The 16591-nt window shown below is 31.7% G+C and overlaps 1 protein-coding gene across 1 annotated transcript; it reads left to right on the top strand.

Annotated features, from left to right (window-relative positions):
* Nucleotides 1–9293: 9293 nt before the first annotated feature.
* On the top strand, nucleotides 9294–16074 carry LOC134278872 (sialate:O-sulfotransferase 1-like). The gene is made up of 4 exons (XM_062761172.1): nucleotides 9294–9381; nucleotides 11364–11537; nucleotides 14113–14255; nucleotides 15011–16074. The coding sequence occupies exons 1-4, from the start codon at nucleotides 9348–9350 to the stop codon at nucleotides 15146–15148; spliced, it is 489 nt and encodes a 162-aa protein (XP_062617156.1). The 5' UTR covers nucleotides 9294–9347; the 3' UTR covers nucleotides 15149–16074.
* Nucleotides 16075–16591: the final 517 nt, after the last annotated feature.

Raw genomic sequence — 16591 nt, 5'->3', positions numbered from 1 at the left:
TTAAAGGCATTTATCACAATATGGTGATAAATGCAATAATGTTTATTATTCACCTGTTTACTAATATGATATTTTGCTTTTAGGATTATGATTTTCCTATAGAAACTTAAAATTAAAATACAAAGTTAACATAATCCTTGTAGTCCCAATTTGGGTCAATTAATCTTCTTAACCCAATGAACAATTTCTTACATCGCAGGTTCAGAATACATTAGTACATGTATATAGAATTAACCATAAAGAACACAACTAACTTAGAAAGACTGCAACCCTCCACATTTTCCTTGATTCAAGAAATTGGATTGGGTCCAGCTTTCAAAACATCACCAAACATTGAACTATTCAGCCGACCAATGTGTAGTTTCTGCCACATGTCAGATGTCGCTGATCTCTAGTACTCTTCTAAGTGAACTCTACTAATTCATGGTCAATTGCAAATGGAGGTGTTGAAATTTGAAAATTAATAATGAACTTAATGTACATAACGTGTAATACTTAGTTTGAACTTAAAAGAAGGTACAGATCAAATATATAACAAGTCATTGTTTAAAAAATGTTTTAAGATGTTTTTTTTAATCAACATTGATGATTATTAACAGATTTCCTTACCATTACCCTCGAAGAAGATCAGACTTTTCATCCTAGTAATCATGATATCCTCAAAATCCTGGACCTCCATCTCTTAAATAGCATTCGAAACAGCATCAAGAATATTCCACAAGTGTAATATGCCTTAAACAACAATTGTATAAAGTTGTCCTATATTCTTTTTAACGAACATCAATTTAGGACAAATGATAATTAACAAATGATATTTAAAACATTTTTTTTTAAATCACCAAAAAATAATGGCTTAACTGAATGTCTTTAAAATGAATTAGTTTAGCTACATAAAATTTCATGTTAATTTAAAGTTTCTTTATGATGAGGTCCAATAAAGCGATAAAATTTTTAATTGAAATGGTAATAATAAGAATAAAAAAGAAGTAATCAAAGAAAATAAACAATTTCTTCATACATTAGAATATTAATAGGTTTCATTCATATCACAATTGAGGTCCAAGAATAGAACCATTGCGTGCTTAGTTTGGACTTTTAGTAAGGCATGGTATTTTTGGCACTACATGTTTACCGCCTGTCATTAAATGGGGAATAGATTCTCATTAGTTTAGAAATTGATAACATCAGGAACTTTAAATTATATTAAATACAACAATGAGATGACTTAGGCTCCACCTCTTTGCAGGATGAGACAATGTAATTGGTTATTCGATACATTATTTTGCATTTGCCCAAATTTCTATCTCATGTACATTTCAACAGTGAAGGTGATCTGTGTAAATTTCAGAAGCTAATTATGTAACGTCCTTACTGAAAGTCCAAATAATATTAAAATGGTTCTATTAATCAATCCATGCATCGAAATTTTGTGCGTTAAAGTATGTATTCTTAAATTCCAGGAATAAATCATATTATGAATTTTTATTTAGAATTGTAATATTTATTAATTCCTACCTGTTTGTGGGAAGGTATCTCTTAAGTTTTTCAACTACTGCAGATTATTATGTAGATCCATCTTTTTGTCATCTGAGTGGCGATGATCAAAAGAGGCAACTGGATAATCTCAATTGTGTAGGTAGAAGCATGGACTTTTTGGGTAAAGAGCTCATGGGCCCAGTTAGCTTCACCTGGTGCCCAGGAATGATCCATTTACATGGCTGAGATGTACAACTTACTGATGTTTCACCAGGTTTGGCATGGCTAAGTGCGAAGAGAAGTTCACCTATATGGCTACATTCCTGTGCTAACCTAAAAGTAGAAAGGCTTCATGGAATAATGCATATAAATAATTACATAATTATACAGTAAACACATGATTATACTTTTTCAGTGCATGTATCAATTTCTGTTTTTTTTTAAATTGAAGCGGATATTACTCAATTATTGATGTACCCATCCCTTTAGAATAATATAATTTCCACTATTAAAATAAATGAGTACAAATTCATAAATAACAAACTGTCAGCTTTATTGTAGTTCATATCTGGGGAGAGAGAGGGTGGGGACTACTTCAACAGAATACTTCATTCATAAACTTTAATCTGAACATCATAATTAGGAGAAGTGACACATTTATGTTGTGAAACAAATATAAATGTATGTAATATAATGACTATAATGTACTAATATCATTCAGTAAAAAATAACGGGTTTGCAATTTTCTTAATTTTCATATTAACCAGTCCAGAAGTGTTTTAAAGTGTAATTAACGCTGTAATATTTAAATATTATACCCTATAGGACACTGGCAATATCCATGCTGTATATGTGGTTTGCCTGTGATGGATGTTGACACACATAGGAAGATTTGTTACTGCTGCTTTTTCATAGAAGCATGGCATGTTGCTCTCACATATATCACGGATGGGTTTATCTAAGTGAAAATACACTTCAATTATTAAATGGACGATTGTCATAAATAACATTAATAATTTCAGTAGATGTTTTAATTAAAAAAAATACTGCCTGTAAATTATCCTGACTCCACATCTCTTTTCTTGCAAACATGTAAATTGTACATGCATTTTAAACATGTAAAATAAACATCTTAAATGACATGTAAGTTTATTAGAGTTCATAATATAAATATTTAAAAAAAAGACATTTTATCCCATACCTGTGATACTTTAATGTCTTGCACATCATCAGCCTCAAAGTGCTTGACAGATCTGTCTAGACCCTTGAAACTTTTCACTGTAATACCACACAGTGTGGGTCTTTCAATAAAAAAAGTTATAAATATCAGTAAAAGTTATTTTAGGAATATAAGAATGTTCTGGAGACTCATAAATTAGGACATTAAAGGGTGGTAAGCTGTCCTGAGAGGGTACTAGCAAGGGACCTCCAGCTGAATCTTGCTGCACAATGGGTGTGAGAACAGAGGGAGACGTTTGGCATATTAATAAATCCTGAATAATTTTTTCCTTTCTCTTTTAAGTAACATTAGTTCTGTGCTCTTCAGCGAGCTTACATGTACGTAACACATTTACTTTTTTAAACTCTCCAGCTTTGACATAGTTGTTATAAGGTACCAATGTAAACAAAATAAGTTTGCCATCTGGAAGAGTTTGTGCGCATGTGCGAGATTTATCATGAAAAGGCTTATGGCGATAAGAAAATTATACCCATTGAAAATACTGTAGATCACTAAATTTTCGCGACACCTTATTTTCGCGAGATAGTTATTGTCTCTTGATTAGCGAGACAAAATTTTCGCGAGTTGTGGTTATTGCTTTATAAATTCTTAAAGAATACAATTATACGCGAAAATTAAATTTTCTGGATCACACTGTCTCGCGTAATTACGCGAAAATAAAGTTCTCGCGAATAAAAAAGTGATTTACAGTACACGAAAATATGAATCGGGCATTTAAAATAATGTAACAAGGAAGCAATGATAAAGTTCACTTAAGGAAAAGGTAGGTTAAAGCCTTCTATTTGTCTCCGATTTGTGGTTGAGGAGTAATGGAAAAATGAATAATTAGAATTCTACCACGTTTATTCAAAACATCAAAGGAAACCGCCGGACATTATTCTCCAATAAATCACGAACGTCATCAAAAAATTATCAGATCAGAAACATGTATCAAATTAAAACAGTACAAATGTATGTTTGGCTGTAGAATGAAATACTTGTTTAGACCGCATCGATGTGTCGTCTTTGTAGGAAATAAACACTGTAAATTTCATAAAGTTGCTGATGAAGTCGGTTTTTATAGCTAAGCGGGGCTATTCCACGGACCTCCCTACACATTAAACAACGTGATTTTAGCAGTAAAACAGGAACATGATTTTGTCATTGTATATTCGTTTTAACTGATCAATACATATAACGAACAAATTTGTAATTTATAAAAGGCTATCTTTAATGTGACGAAAGCTCAGATCGTCTGCATTCCATACACAGGTAAGCAAACAAATTTTACCTCTGGTGTTAAATGGAACAGCGTAATCGAGACATGGTGACCTAATTCGTTTCTCTATAGAGGAAACGATCAGCCGTATTTATCGGTCTTGGAAGAATAGAAATAAAGTCCTTGTTGTCGTGAATGATGCAGAATAACATCCTCGGTCTCGAAATGTTGTTTGAAATATAAAAGCCTCGGCTAACGCCTCGGCTTTAATCTTTCAAACAACATTTCTCGACCTCGGAGGTTATTCTGCAACATTCACGAAAACGCGGACTTTATTTCTTAAACCTATCGTCGCCCCTCGTAAATAAGTAAGTTTTGATTCTTAGAAATGGGGTATACATTGCTAAAAGGAAGGTAAAAAGTATGTCAAATTCCATATATTCTTCATTTATGCACATTGTTGTGTTGTTTCTATTTACATTTTCAGCAAATTTTGGTTCAGAAAACAGGTCAATATCTTGAATAAGCATAAAATTCATATATTTCTTAGTGTAACGTATTTTAAAATTTAACACAACTCCAACAGAATTGAAGGAATGTGAAAACATGTCCAGCTTTGAAACCCTTTTGTGGCTTCCCTGTAGTGTTTGAATCTATTTTTTTCGTTATTTTTAGAACAAGGGCACATTTCATGTTTTTATGTGAAAAAATATAACCACTGTGTTTTGATTTTAGCATTAATGGATGGTGCAGAAATGAAAATTTATATATAAATTCTCGGCACTCATAGCCGGTGAGGGATTTTTGAAAGTAGTTCGTGCCAGCAACCACTGCTACACGAGCCATCTGGTTATATGGTCTCATCCCAAAGATCACTCTTCTTACCCGCAATGTAAAAACACGAATCATCGTTTTAACCCACTAAGGTAAACTTGGGTAATTTCGACCACTTATGCTGACATATGGCTCTCAATCCGCAAAACTTGACCGTTTTCAAATGTACAAATTCAAAATATATCCGGAGTAAAGAAGATTGATTTTTTCTTCAAATTTTATGCTTGACGAACTAAAAATATATCAAAAAATTTAAAAATTAGTTCAAAAATTAGTAACCATGATGCCTGGGTTAATTTCGACCAGCCTCGGGGTAATTTCGACCACAACAAACATCAACAGGAAAGATAACTCTTACAATGAAATTAAACTCTACCTATCGCATTTTATTCAAAATTTATGTTCTAAGAAAATAAACTGTCTGCTATAGGAAATATAAGTGTCTGTTAAAAAAAGATTAAAGATAAATTAATTACATGTATTAACAGTATTATACTTACATATACATGTATGTTTGTTGATTTAGTAAAAAAATGAGTTGGGTTACCATAAGTTTTTCATTGCAGCCTTTGAGATCTTCATTCTTATTCATTATTCTGGATTTGCCAAATCTAATTTACAAACGATGCTATATTGTAATCACTAATGTGGTAGTTATGCAAACAAAATTTCTCTTATTCAATAGATAATTTCCTTTTTAAGATTTTTAAACTGTCCAGTCCGAACTGTACTTCATTTCAATTCGCTTTTTCCGGGGCTCATGCAACAGAATCAAAGTGTATTTTAGGTTTGAACGCTTTTAAGCATATATACTAATTTATTTGAAATGCAGTGTATTTCAAATTGCTTTGAAAATAAAAATAAGTAATAATATGTTTTGTTAATTGTTTAAAATCCTGAGATATTCTATCATATGAAAATAGTGTGCAAAATCAAATTCCTCTAAGCCCCCCCCCCCCCCTAAACTCAAACTATTTATTTCTTAAAATCATTTTTTTTCTTTCAATATTGTTGCAGTTCTTTATGTGTTTTACTCAAACAGCTTGCTTGATACATATATTCATGTATTTGCCGGATTTGTGTACATGGATCGTACGTTCTTAAAACTATAGGTTCTTGGTTTCCGATATCCTCATAATCTTGTCTGTAAACAAATAAATTCGCAAGTATGATAAAAAATACAAAAACTTCATTCTGTAATCATATTTAATTCTCTCTGCATATTTTCATTTATTCATTTGGATTTTAAAATCGTTTTGATTGCTATCGCCATGTGTAAAGTTCTCTACATCGATCAGAGAATGCACCCTCACCGCTCTGCTCCATGTGCTCAGACAATATAGGGATACATTGTAGATCGCAATGCATTCATATATTTTTTAATCGTACATCATTTTCTTTCAAATTTTAAAGAATTTTGTGCATTATGTACAGTATAATATTTAATTTTATTTGAAAGATCTAAATCAGCATTGAATAATGTTCAGCTGTTAAACATAACCCACACATATTTCCCCTTATTACGTCACTGGCCGAAATTACCCCGCGTCCTTAAGAACAGTAGGGGTAATTTCGACCAAATTCAAACGGACTTCTCTTGTGCTTTTTGAGAAAAATCCAAGATAAAAATGTGAAATTCATCTACTTATTATACCCCAAGAACATAATCAAATAATTTTAATTTAATTCGAACTGTTACAAGGTTGAACATTGTCTAACTCAAAAAGAGGTCGTACGAGTTATCTCTCTTGTTTTTCGTTGATCACATCAAGCGCACTGAAGACGGACTTCCGAGTGTCAAACTGGAGAGATAAAAATATTGTGACACATGTAGTTATACCTCTGATCAAATCATTTTTGCGATGAGCAATCATTTTTGGAAATCCAATTTTAGAATTAGTTTGCTTTAAAACCGAATTAAAGAACTTGTCTCAGCAATGCCGTAAATCATGATGCAGTGTTGTGTTTGTGTGGTCGAAATTGAACCGTGGTCGAAATTACCCCGACTTACCCTACTGTAAAATAGACACTCTAACCATTGCATCATACGGACGACACACAAATGTAAGAAATGATCGGTCTCTACAGCCATGAAATATTAAATATAACCTTAATTATAAAAAAGAACTGGGCTAAATATCCAGTCTCGGGATCATAAGACATCTGAGATTAAAGTCAAAATCTTCATTTTTATCACGATATCTTAGAGGTCAAGCACGACAATATTGTTTTACATATTGCATCGCAAAATTATTGTTTTCCGTAAGGTTTGAGATAAATGCAATATTTAATATTTAACATTTTATAGGCCATGAAAATCTGAATTATCGACGTGTGTTCAATGATTCTGGAGCCTGGAACTACAAGTTTATTAAAATGAGTTTTCTTTTTCTTTTGTAAATAATGCAAGTTGAGCATCGGAATCAGCCATCTACCTGAATAACCCCTCTCCCTATGTTATATAAGTTTAGGCACGATGATAAAATTGGACGTTCAGATGTTTTTGATCTTAGTATGAAGGCTGGTTAACATGTATAAGCACAAACTATGAAGATATCAATAAGATCTTTAACATGGTACCGAGAGAAAAAAATGTTAATAAAAAGCGGCTTTATTAGACGAAAATCGGAGAATAATACGAAACTAAATTCTGTGGCTGAAATACATTTAAAGATAATAATTAATTATATTTGGTGTCAAAATATCAGTAAAGTAATGTTCTTGAATTCTAAACTACATTTTCCCGTATATTTTTAGACAAAAACAGTGCTTTTATATTCATTAAAAATGTAAAACAATAAAACATATGCATTTGCAGATTGAAAAAAAAAAATCTACCAGAGCTGTTTTGTTTCCATCGTAATCGTTTTGTAATTTGTAGTAAAATTGAGAATAAAATGAATATTCTGACAAATGTTTTTTAACATTGCTTCAGAAAAGTTGTGTTTTTGCACATTAAAATGTTTAATCAACAGTTAATAAAACAATTACAGGCGATAGAAAATTTGACTTTTAAGTCTAGGTCTGCTTCATGATTCCGGGTCCTATTCGTACGAAACAAAAGAATAACACAATACATATGTATTGATCACAGATTCTTACAAAGAGTTAATAGATAAAAGAACTGGTCGTCCGATGGGAGATGAGTTTGGTAGACCAAGACAAATGACAACAAACTGAAAAGAGCACAGCATTGTTTAGTATTTGAGCAGTAGATTTTATGATCGGTGTTTATTGTTCGAAATTATGCTTCGACGGAATTTAAAAGACGTACAATTCCTGATCAAATTATAAGAAACTCAACTAAACGTTTTGACGTCGTTGGTGTTGCGTTTTCCAGACAAAAGAGTTATTTATACATAAATTTTAATGAAATTTCTGTGTATTATTTTAAAAGTGACGTCTGGGATCGTGTGGGCAAAAGAGAGCCATTTACGATTTTAATGCATGCAATAATTTCTACAAAAATAAGTAACAGTACTAGGTCGGATAACATGAATATTTAATGTGCATGTCTTTTGTCTTAAATATCACTCCTGACATCAGTATTTCTTTTTCTTTTTAAATTCAGGATGCAAAGAGAAGAAAAGATTGCATCTTGAAAAAAGGATTCAGTTTAAATATTAAAAACATAACTCTGGTTAATTGAAGCAATCTGAGCAGGTAAACGCAAATGAAGTCTTACTTTGGAATTACAATCAATAATTCATGGATCAAAATTGATACATAAGTGAACTTAACTTATCTGATTTTCAAACAGAACAAATCGATTTTTGAAAGAAATATTTTGATCAGTCTGCTTTTTGAGTTATAAGTGTCCGGAGAAGGATGTGTAATCTAGCACGTATGATGATCTTGTATAGTTTGTTCAGAATACCTTATCTTTCCATTGGAAGTTTAGTTACAGGCTATTCTAAATTACAATATGGATTTCGACTAGAAAAATGTATGATAAACTCCTATGTTGAGCTTAGCATTTTAGACTGCGTTAAAGAATGTCTTAGAACTACTCGATGTCAATCAGTCAGTTATTATAGAGCAGCCAATTACTGTGAACTTCACTATGAAGACAGGACCACTGCACCAGGGAGATTGGTAGAAGGAACAGAATGGGTCTACAGTGAACGGCGGGATTGGTACAAGGTCAATTTACTTTATAAAATAGACTCAGTTTTATAAATTTTGAAATCATTATATCTCTATATCTATTTAAGTATTTTGGTTTTTACATCAAATTAATATCAGGTGTTGTTTGATTTATTGTTTTTTTGTATCGGTATTTATCATATCTTAAAAGAACTGCATCCCTCTAAAATTAGTATTATTCAACATGTGTACATTAAAAATCGCCATTTTTGAACTTCAAGGTTAATCTTTATATTGATTAATTTAGGTAAAATATTTCAAAGCGTAAAGACAATATACTCATGGTATGCTGTGTAATATTATTAAAAAAGAAATCGGGAAAATTACGGAAGGGTAGACAGGTCTGCCAAAAAAAAAAGCAAGAAGAAAGTTGAAACTAACTTGTTGATATTATTACAGAATGTAACAGGTCCCTGTTCGAACAAACAATGTGGAATCAATGAAAAATGTATAATGATTGGACGTACTGCTACATGTCAGTTATCAGGTATTTTCACTTTATACATTTAACAAAACTTCTAAGTGTTCACTTTAATAAAAGCATTTATTTAAAAACTACTTTATAGAATGGTATGATATTTTCAAATTATTACAACAAATGAGTCTTCTCAACAATTGCAGAAAGAAAATAAAATATCACCAATGAAAACCAATGTTCCGTGACGAAGCTTAAAAACGATAAATCTGTACTTTGCGGAACGTGTTTTGTGTAATTAGCACCTTTTTGTGATCATTATCAAATTTTAAAAAAACTGCTTTCACTTAAAAAACAAAAAACACAAAACATTGGCAAAATGACTATGGAATGTTGATATCTGGACCATCCTTGCACCATATTTTATTCACTTCCATTTTAGTGTTTAATTGTCCTTGATATTACTTTTAAGAATTGACAACCAGTTTGAAAACCCATTTAAACACATTTTTCTATAGGCTGTACATCATTTTTTTTTATCGCCAATCACAATTTGAAAGTTTTGGACAAAATTTAACCAAACCGGAAGTGACCTTGATCTTCGTCTGAGGCCAAAATTTCGCGTCACACCAGGTTAAAAGAATGTTAAATTGTCCCATAACAATCTAAGACACACGAAAACAATTTCAATATGGAAATGGTAGGAAATCGGTGCCTGTGACAGTCTGATATCAGCTCAAACAGTCTGAATCATCCTTATAGCGGTGCGCGTATGTTCTAAACAACCTAAGGTATTGACCAAAAGGCATCTGTGTGATGATATACTGTCAATTTCCCGGATCTGAACCCCATTGAACACATATGGGATTTTTTTAAGGAATGTCAAAGCTCCCCCCCCCCCCTCCACACAATTTCAACGGTTTGGAAAGATCTATGCAGTAGGTGTGACAGCAGACGGATCAATCTTCTATTTAGGGGTTCATGGTATCCAACATTTAACATTGTCTTGTAGTAATTAGAGCAAGTGGTGGTCTTACTCCATAGAGAGTTTTTTTGTGTGAATTTTCATTTTAAAGGCACATATGTCCTTGACACTTTGCTTAAAATTCTGAGGAGATACTTGCATGAAATTTACGCAGAATCGAACTTAAATATGCATCATTAAACATGAATTAAAGAAATTATTTATTGTATGCATTTGTTCTTCAAAACTTAAAACAATGCTCGGTGAACACTTTGAAGTTTGGTTCAGTGTATATACTATTCGTAGTTACAAGATATAACAATGTTCATTGACAATAAGGTGTGTCATTAGAGAAAAAAAATCACAGCGGAAATTGAAAACATGGGATAATTTGCATAGTATGTCATGTCCGTTATGCCCAATTTATCCGATGTTTCCAATCCTTCTATCTTTGATGTCCCTGACATACCTAAAAAAACGGAAAAAGAACTGCGATCCCTTATAATTTGCAGAGCATTAAAGATATCTGATAAGCTTTTGCCGAATGGTCCAAACACTTCCTAGAACTGTAGAATTTTGCCAGTGGTTGGCATTTCAGGACTTTACACTACACTTCGTTCTTATACCATTTAAAAGAAAAACGATGTTACCTGTTTCATCAACTGGGACTAGTGCATTTTATAATCTGTCTAATCCTTTTTTCACCTCTGAATTATTAAACACAGAAGAAGAGATTTGTTTTTGTACTGTTCTTAATGCGAAATTTCAACAAACCGGTATCTCTTTTAAATTTAATGCATCCTGACAAAGTGTCAAGATATTTTTCTTGCTTGGTCCATTGCCTAGCGCATTCTTCCATATTATCTACATGTATAATATTTATGACGTTTTAATGCCAGTTGAAAGATTGGGATTTTCTAAAATACTTTTAAAAAAAGAATTACATGTATAATTAAAGTTCTCATTAAGTAATTACGCTTCAATCTGCGTATTTGTTATAATTTGATAATGAACTGTTTTTAATTTTTGTTCATGTAGGATTTGATTTTTTTAATCGTATTAGTTTATTATAATACATATGACAAAATAGATTGTGGGCCTCCATTCACCAGGAAGATATCAGCTGAAAGTGTGGAAACGTGGGACGGCATTGGTATTAAACGACGAATACATGTAAAATGTACTGACGAGTACAACCAAACCGGAAATGGGATATTCATATGTAACGGGAACGGTAAATGGAACAGTAATATGGTTTGTAATGGTAATTATCAGAATACATGAATCAATTTTACTTATTTTTTCTTTTAAGATGAAATGTACCCAAGGTGAAAAACATTAATTATTGATATATGAAAAATGTGGACATAGAGAGCAGTATTCGAGTTAAAATGTCCATTGAAAATTACAAATAAAGGTTTGAACAAACACGGACCCCCACACCACAAGAGTCGGTATCAAGTGCCACTGAAGATTGAGCATCTTCTACCGACCGGTCACATCCGCCATGCGCTGAGCGGCTCCTTGTCATGATCGGGAAGTAACGGAAATTCCGGTCGTCAATTCGATGTAAAAATAATGGACTGACAATCAGTATGAAATACGTCAATAAGCATTTGATTCAATGATAAATTGATTTTTCTGAAAAGGTCATTGTATCTGTCATATAAAAATAGATACTGCTTGATCATTAACCCTTTAATTTGAATGTGCTTGAACAAAACACGCAGGTTTGTTAAGGCTTGCATGAATGACGTCAAAAATGAAAATACTACATCAGGTGAATGCAGAGTTGTATTAGTAAGGATGGAGAGAGTTACTGACCTTTAGACCTTATTTCCAAGTGATTGAAATGCAGAATTGTATTTTAAAATGCGCATGTCTTAATATTGTAATTTTAAATTCTTAATGTCCGAATATTTGAAATATTCTGCTTTGATAGCTTTGATTCAAATTCTGCTTTTTCAGAATACTGACGAAAATTATACTTTTGAAATAAACTACGATTTAAACCCGTGATTATAGGTAGAAATTATAAAATATGTTTGCATTGAGAAGTCTAGGACAAGTGATTAATGATGATTACTTTGGATTAATTTGTGCAAATCTGTGAAAAAATGTGCGATGGATTTATTTAAATTTAAATAACGATATTGAGCGCAAAACGTCATCAACTATTTCTCGGTAAGTTCATCTCATGTAATATACCCGAATAATAGAACAACTCGGTTATAAAGACGTACGAAATTACTTTGCTATGTCCGTAATTCGTTATGTTCATATCAGGAAATCATTAGATTTAAATAGCTGGGGATCCAGAATAACTTCGCTATATCCGTGTTCGTTTTAAATAGGTTTTACTTTATACAAACATAATCAATGTTTTCTTTCAGTTAAACTTCTCGTGGAATAAACTCGATTATTTATATGATTTTCCCAAGCATATATCGGATACATAGGAATATGATATCGTAAGTGTTATTAAGAAAGTGTCCCCAACTGGGGTAAATGAATACAAATAATTACAAAAAATAGGTAACATGTAGGCATGAATGCATGGGACTTATACTTATTACTATATACATGTACACGTATTCTTATAAGGCCCCAGCAAGTAATTTTTTCTTCTGTTTTGAAAGCATTTTCTAAATGGAAGTAGAATTCATCTTACGAATCCAATTATTTCCATCAATTCCACAAAAGTGATCTTTTTCAATTAGAAATATGGGATTACACATCTTAAAAAAAATTACTTACATCTTTTCTGATATCAATACATTTTAAAACAAAGTTCTAAAATGAAATTCTAGTAACCTTTGATTAAGGGGTTTGGGCATATATCAAAACTACCAACAAACGATTTCTGCTTAGAATTGATGAAATAATCTATTTATTTGGGATCTTTATGGCTCCGAAGCCCTTTAATGCCATGTATTGCCTTTGTCTCAAGTCTTATAGTTTTCTTTATCGACTTACAATGTTGACGTAAGCGTAAAAGGTTGAGGCTACGACAGAGAATCACGTATTTTCATGGAAGTACACAGGAAGATACTGCACCTAAATGATATAAATAAGCAGAATTTTGATTAATTGTTGAGAAAGTTTTCTTTAATATATGAGCTGCTGATTAGGTCGAAATTAAGAAGCCCAACAGTTCATTCCGCATACGTACAGGAACAACACTATCCAGCACAGCAGGCCCATGTTGATGTTAGTGATATTGTTGCATGGCACCTGATCCCACCTCTGATGTTTCGGAGGTCCGTGTTTGCTCTGCCCTTGTTTTGTATTGCTTTATGGACTTTGAGATTGAATACTGTTCATTATCTACATATCCTTCTTGCGCCTTAATATTTTGTAGAAAAATAGTTATTTTCATTTAATTTCCATTAGAGATAAATATCCGTCCTCAATATGACATCATGCATGAAATTAGAGAGAAATTCTACGTTATTTAAACGTTTCAGGCTATATTCAACTCTTCATCCTAATTAGGATAATAGCGAAGCGTTATTACTTCCATCCCAAGAAGAATAATTCAATTACATATTATATACTAATACCGATTAGGCAAATGTTCAATTCACAAAAAAAAAGATTTGTAAGTGGTGCGTTAGCAATTTTGCCTAGTGTATATGGATCCATTGATAAAGTAGCAACTGCTAAAAAAAATCAGTCAAAAATATTCTTAATATTTTTTTTTCATGACTAAGATTCATGTCATAGTTTCAAAAAAAAATTTACATAGAAAGAGAAAATTGCTGTCATAAATAATTTTTTTTTAAGTTAATGAATTGATGAATGCGAGGCAAAATACATTTATTTAGATGCTTTCATAGGCAAAAGACTTGGGTGTTTCGAAGACAACGAGACGCGATCCTTTGACCCTGGAAATTACCACAGACTTCAAAATATGGACGCATCTGTTTGCAGAGACCACTGCCTGGAAATTGATAAAGAATTCAAATACATTGGACTTCAAGTAATGTTGCCGTTTATATGTGTTTCTTGGTTTTTTCCCATTATTAATCATCAAGGACATTTAACATTTGTAATTGTTCAAAATGATCCTCTTTGCAAAAAAAAGAAAAAAAAATTACATTTGAAATGCTAGATGAGAAAACGGACTTGTAAAGTTAATTCTAATCTAAAAATCCTCAATATTAAATAAACAAGACGTTGTCTTCGCTGTTATAACATTTGAATTCAATTTCACAAACAGATGAATTTATTAATTAGGAATAAAGACGCAAGTAAGGGAAATGGAGATCTAAATTCTGCAGAATGTAGATAAAACCTGCCTTTTTTTAAAAAAAAACAAAACATTACTATGGATAAGATTGTACTTTGATTCATGTACTTTGGTTTGAAATTTTACTAAAGAACGCAATTATTTTATTTCTTTACGATTTTGAACCTCGAAATCTTTAATTTCAGAACAAATGCTGTAAAATTTGGAGTGCATTTATGAATTGAAAAGCGTAAAAAAAATATATGTATACATATATATATATATATATACGTATAAAACACTTTGATGCCTTAATTTACAATATCTTAAGCTTTGATACAAACGTAAAAGATTAATTATCGAAGCCTAAATTTAAAAGCTAACAAATATTTTATCATACTTTGTTTCAATGGAAAAATATTCTTTACAGATCTAGAGTGGGGGAATACACTTATCGAAACTCTGAAGTCATTTTGTTAATTTCGTCGTTATATTCTTTTTTGCAGCATGGCTCGGCCTGTTTCTGTGGACATCATATCAAATTCTGGAACAGACGTTCTGACAATGAATGCTATATAAACTGTCCTGGCAATAAAAAAGAAACATGTGGAGGGGATTGGAGAAATGAAATATTTAGTGTTTGAGAAAAAAGAAAGAAACGCATTGACATTCTTTCAGTTTCAATTCATATATATTATCTTCCTTGTTTTTCTGCAAAGGAATGGATGAAAATAAGAAGGAATGATTGAAATATTGTTTGTGGAAGGTCCTCGTTGGTATGTTTTTGTTTTTTTTAAGGAAATGAATTGAACTGGGTGTCCTCCTTTTACTCATGAAGCCTTCTTTTAAAAAAATTCTCAAGTAGATTATACAAGCATAACTTGGGTTACTAATTTACTAGTCTTGTAGTTGAATTTTCTTCCCTTGGATCAATCCTTATCCGAACTAAAACAATCAGAAACAAATCATCTCTTTTTTCAACAAAAATTAGCTGAAATAAAATTAAAAAATTCAACAAAAGAATGAACACTGATGGTTCTACGAACAAAGCAACAATTTTAACGACAGAGGTAAAAGCTATACAATTTGGAATTCTTTGAATGGAATTGCATTTAATAAAATGATGCATAAAAAGAAACGAAAGAATGTAAACACATTTGTATTTTGCCCCAGGAATATTTTTTTTCTTCTGCCAATTGCTGAAAATAAACACAAGTAAAAAATTCTTATGTAAATCAGCTTGCACATTTTTTGGATGATTAGCTATGACACCGTGTTTCGCACGAAGGAAAAAATATTTCAAAATCTGCCAGACGTTTGTGGCCTTCAGACAACTGAAATTTTAGGTTGTTTGGCTTTTGTACCTGTGATCCATAATGCAGTCTCGTTGGCTTTTTGGCAAGTGGAACTTGGGAATGTTGTACTTTCTGACTTTTGATCCATAATATGGAAAGGTGGGCTTTCGGACTTTACTTATGGAAATATTTAACACCTCTTTAGAATTCATTTCTCAGCCTGCTTCTGATTTTGACAGTATACATGTATAAAATAAATAAATTTTTTAAAGATATGTATGATTTTGACTTTTCAAAAGTTCTGTGATGGACAAATTTCAAAGATTTGAAAATCTTAAATTTTCGCTCATTTAAAATTTAAATACAAAGAAGGTTAAAATTTGATCAAGGATATTGTGTTTTCAGCATTTTTAATGTTGAAATAAGGGGACAGGGCCTAATTTACACGGAAAAAAATATACTATAATATCACACAAAATTAGTTGTTTTCTCATAATATCCAAGAATTATTATCATTTGCAAATTTAAACTGTATAAGCATAATAAACAACAACAAAACTTACCAGTGCATTTAAAATATTGGTTATTGGTTTTGTGCGATTATCTTATAAATTGGCGATTGATTGATTGTAAATATTGTTAAACGTGCACCTGGAATATTTTTTTTTACTCATATGGAAATGCCACCATCCACAAGTGGAGAGCTGTAAATGTTATCCTTATAAATTATCAAGTATTTGGTTAATTATGCCTTGTTTTTGTGTTCATGCAGGTTTGGTATATTTAAGATCG

Source organism: Saccostrea cucullata, unplaced genomic scaffold (assembly GCF_032062105.1).
Source record: "Saccostrea cucullata isolate Sc308-1 unplaced genomic scaffold, CSIRO_AGI_Scuc_v1 ctg485, whole genome shotgun sequence".
Lineage (NCBI taxonomy): Eukaryota > Metazoa > Mollusca > Bivalvia > Ostreida > Ostreidae > Saccostrea > Saccostrea cuccullata.
This window is presented reverse-complemented; position numbering and strand designations above follow the sequence as displayed.